The sequence below is a fragment of the Condylostylus longicornis genome, unplaced genomic scaffold (genome assembly GCF_029603195.1).
Source record: "Condylostylus longicornis isolate FDR11 unplaced genomic scaffold, ASM2960319v2 ptg000162l, whole genome shotgun sequence".
Taxonomy (NCBI): domain Eukaryota; kingdom Metazoa; phylum Arthropoda; class Insecta; order Diptera; family Dolichopodidae; genus Condylostylus; species Condylostylus longicornis.
The window spans coordinates 770,504-774,452 of NW_026578130.1; the positions used below are offsets into that span (position 1 = coordinate 770,504).

A 3,949-nucleotide genomic window follows, 5' to 3' on the forward strand; every position below is an offset into this window, starting at 1 on the left:
GAAAATATCGTCAAAATTGAAGCTTAACTACGAAAATATATTCAAGACGATCAAGAATAATATCCAAGAAGTAAACCCGGAAAGAGAACAGTGGACGGAATCGAATAATAACTAAGCTCATTATTATTCAGTTCCATCCAAAAACGGACAGCAGTGACATTTTAAATAATACCTGCACTCACTGAATATTTAAGTATTATCTTCCGATTTATATTATTTAGCTTGATATTACTAAAATTGATTGACTTAATTAGAGTTCAAAAATATTATAGAGTTCCTATATTTACTATATACCATCTATTTTTATAATACCAACCTATTTTTTTAATGTTTATGAATATTGGACCTTCATGCAATTTTTTAAACAATGCCTTTACCTAATAGAAGTTCCAACAGTAAATAATTTAAAATTTCTCATCATATTCCCTTAAACTATTCACAATTTGTATAATAATAAAAAATGTAATGATTGACTAGTAAATAATTTTTATTCTAATAAATTTTATAACAATTATAATTGTTATACATCAATTTTTAAATTTGTTGTTATACGTAGCATTTTGTTATATATTAAATACGGTTTTTTTTTCAAATCAATCTGCCAAACAAAATTTTTAATATTTTAAAACATTAAAGCTTATTTTGTGATGCCAAATATTCAAGTAATTTTATAACATGTGGTGGAGTTGTTGGAATATGATCACCTCTTGGTATAAAACCATTATCATCAGCAACATAATCAACACGATAAACTTGTCCATCATCACCAACATATTCATAAAATCCAGTTGAACGTAAACCATCATCTTCTGTTAATTTTTCAATTTGACCTCGTTCTTCTGCTAAAATTTTATTTTCTGTTTCAAACCTATTAAAGAAATTAAAAGAAATAATATTTTTTTTTATTGTTATCCTAATAGTATGCAAAAAAAATTAATTACGTTCTACTATTATCGTAAATTTTTTTCTTTGATTTTGTTATATAGCATTCGCCTAAACGTATGCAAAAAATTTCAAAAATAAAAAAATTAAAATAAAAACTTACAAATAATGATAGCCATCTTCATTTTCTTCCCTTACATCCTGTATTATTTTCCAACCACCTTGATCACTTGCAACTGGAACTACAACTCTTGGTTTTAATGTTGTAGTTGTAGTAGTAGTAGTAGGTTTTCGAGTAGGAGGAGATGTTTCATTAGTTGAACCACCATTATTACCATCTCCATTGTATTGTCCACCTCCTCCACTATATTGTCCACCATCTCCAGTGTATTGTCCACCACCTCCAGAATACTGTCCACCTGGATTATCTTTATGGGTATATTTTCCTAAATCATCAGGAACATAACGACCATCATTGCCACCACGATATTTACCATCACCACCACCACGGTATCTTCCATCAGCTAATCCTCTGTTTCTAGGAATCGTTAATAAGGATCGTGGTGTAGATGGAGGTCTATATCTACCATCATTTTGAGCATTGATTGCACAAAAATAAAAACTTAAAAGTACAGTAAAAATCTACAAAGATGAAATTTTAAATTTTTATTATTGTCTCCTTTTTTTTTGAATCTCTTACCAAATTAAGTCTCTTCATGACTGGTTAATCAAATTTCAAATGACTAAAAGTTTGAATGCATCTTCAGTTTTTATACGCCAATTATAAATATCAAAAAATCTAAAGTTGATCTATAATTTTCGGATTTTATTAATTGAGAATGCATTTGCAAAAAAATAAAAACCAGCTTTTATCGCTTTTAATTAAGAACTTTTTACAGAGTCACTTAGAAATCTTTGTCTAACTTCAAACAGTTGCATTCTTAATAGCAATATTATTGTCGATTCCATTTCGTTGCATTCAAACAAATTTTGTGCGCCAAATATAGCAGCTTATTTTCATACGGTTGAAAACAATGAAAAGCCTTGTATATAAGGTTCTCTTAGAATTTAGAACTCTCACAGTTTTTTAATTTTCAAACAATATTACCAAAAATATTAATTAATTTATAATTCACAACTACATAGTGTAATACATCTTTTAAGTGATTTTAAAGTATTAATTTACACAAGTGTTGAAGTTCTTTGTGTAGTTACAAAGCTTCCGTGGTTAGAACTTTATTCCAGAATTTCACCTCATGAGTTTTTTAGGCGATTTCAGCTCAAGTCGACGCTCCAAGTCTTACACTCAAGAGAAGACTCCTCCTGATTCTTAAAAACTATTGTTAGCCAATGATCCGTAAGTATTATCAACAATCTCTTAACTATAAAGTCCAACAAATTTATACTTTTCGACAGAAATTTGCCCTGCATAGTTGTTGTGATGAGAAGGCGAAATACACAAGTTTTCATATCGTCTTGAACATTATTGAAATTACGAGTACAAGCTGAAAACTTATTTAGCATGACGACCTAGAATAGAAAATCTTATTTTACTATGGGAGCGATTTGCTGCTCGACAATCCTGTAAAACTTTAATAAAATTCAGAGCAGTGTATAGACCAGTTCTGTTATTAGGGGCTACATATAATTCTGAGTAATTTTAAGTGTGAGAATTTCAAGAACATTAGGCATTTTCTATAAGTCACACTGTTTTAACAAAAAAAAAGATGAGTTATACAACAAAGTAAAATTTATTAGTCAGGCCGTTTAATAATTTTGTGCTAATCAAATCCTCTTTAAATTAAGTTAATTACCAATTTGTAAGATTGTATTTGAATTTTTTATTTTCATAATTTTTATTATTAATATTCTTTAATATCAAATGTTATGAACACATGTTTTTAGACCATAAATACTTGCTGCAATTAAAAAATGTAAGTAAAATTTGATTATGAAATTTTTTAATAATTATTTTATAAGTTATTACATAGTGATGGCAATGATGGCGATAGCCACGATGCCTTTAAATATTGTAGAAAAAATTTCACTTGAAAGTAAAACACTCTTTTATAATGATAATTTTATGCTCAGCAATATTGGCGCATATGAAAGTAACTGTTGTGCATTATAACAATAATTTTATAAAACATAATTAAAAAAAAATGTCTGACACTTTAAAAACTTTTGTAATATTCTTTTACTAGTATGACATCATCGAATATTGGAACGTTGTTTTCTGCATTATTACAGACAATGTTCTTGCAACAACATTGTGTTTTAATATAGTGTTGGCTTTAAGGCTTTTAATGTTATTGTTGCAAGCAGAATATTATGTGTTAATAGTGTTGACTACAAAGGCTTTTAAAACACTAATGGAAATAAGATAAGATTAAAATAAAATACAGTTATATATTAAAGTACTTGACTCTACATTAGATTGGTGTCAATCAAGAGGAATAAAAATTTTTATAAAATAATTTAAAAATTTTTTTTATTCACAAAATTCATTAGAAAATGTTGAAGGACATTTTATAGATTTTATTAGTGTTGCAAATATTAAGAGATGTTTTTATGAATTTTATAATATTGCCGATCTTTTTAAGCTATTAAATTGCCACCCACTATTAAAATTAAAATAAAATATATTAAGATATTTATTTTTTATATATTAAAAATTAAGTAGTAAATTTTTACAACTTGTTTATTATTTTAGGGTCACAAGTAATAAAATATAATACATATATATATATGTATTTGAATATAAGATGAATGAAATTTTTATAAAAGAGATGCTAATTATACTAAGTTTGTCAGTATACAAGAAGATCTTATGGAATTTACTTGAATTATTTGGAATATTCCTTTAGAGAAGTAGGCATTTTCACATTTTCATTTGCTTTGAGGCTGATCAAACTGCGATACGGGAACGAATTTTCAAATTTTAAAAAAAATCTTTGAAAGGAAAAGAATGGTTGTTCCATCTAATAAATAAACTACTAACTATGACGGCTTCTATTTTAGCTATATTGGTTTGATTCGCATTTAATAATATTATGGTATTTTTAAA

The 3,949-nt window shown here is 26.9% G+C and overlaps 1 protein-coding gene across 1 annotated transcript; it reads right to left on the reverse strand.

The window, feature by feature from the left end:
* Positions 1 to 456: 456 nt before the first annotated feature.
* LOC129616110 (larval cuticle protein LCP-30-like) lies at positions 457 to 1,632 on the reverse strand. The gene is made up of 3 exons (XM_055531581.1): positions 1,583 to 1,632; positions 1,046 to 1,524; positions 457 to 868 (listed from the first exon to the last, which is right to left on the reverse strand). The coding sequence occupies exons 1-3, from the start codon at positions 1,598 to 1,600 to the stop codon at positions 631 to 633; spliced, it is 735 nt and encodes a 244-aa protein (XP_055387556.1). The 5' UTR covers positions 1,601 to 1,632; the 3' UTR covers positions 457 to 630.
* Between the last annotated feature and the right edge of the window lie 2,317 nt (positions 1,633 to 3,949).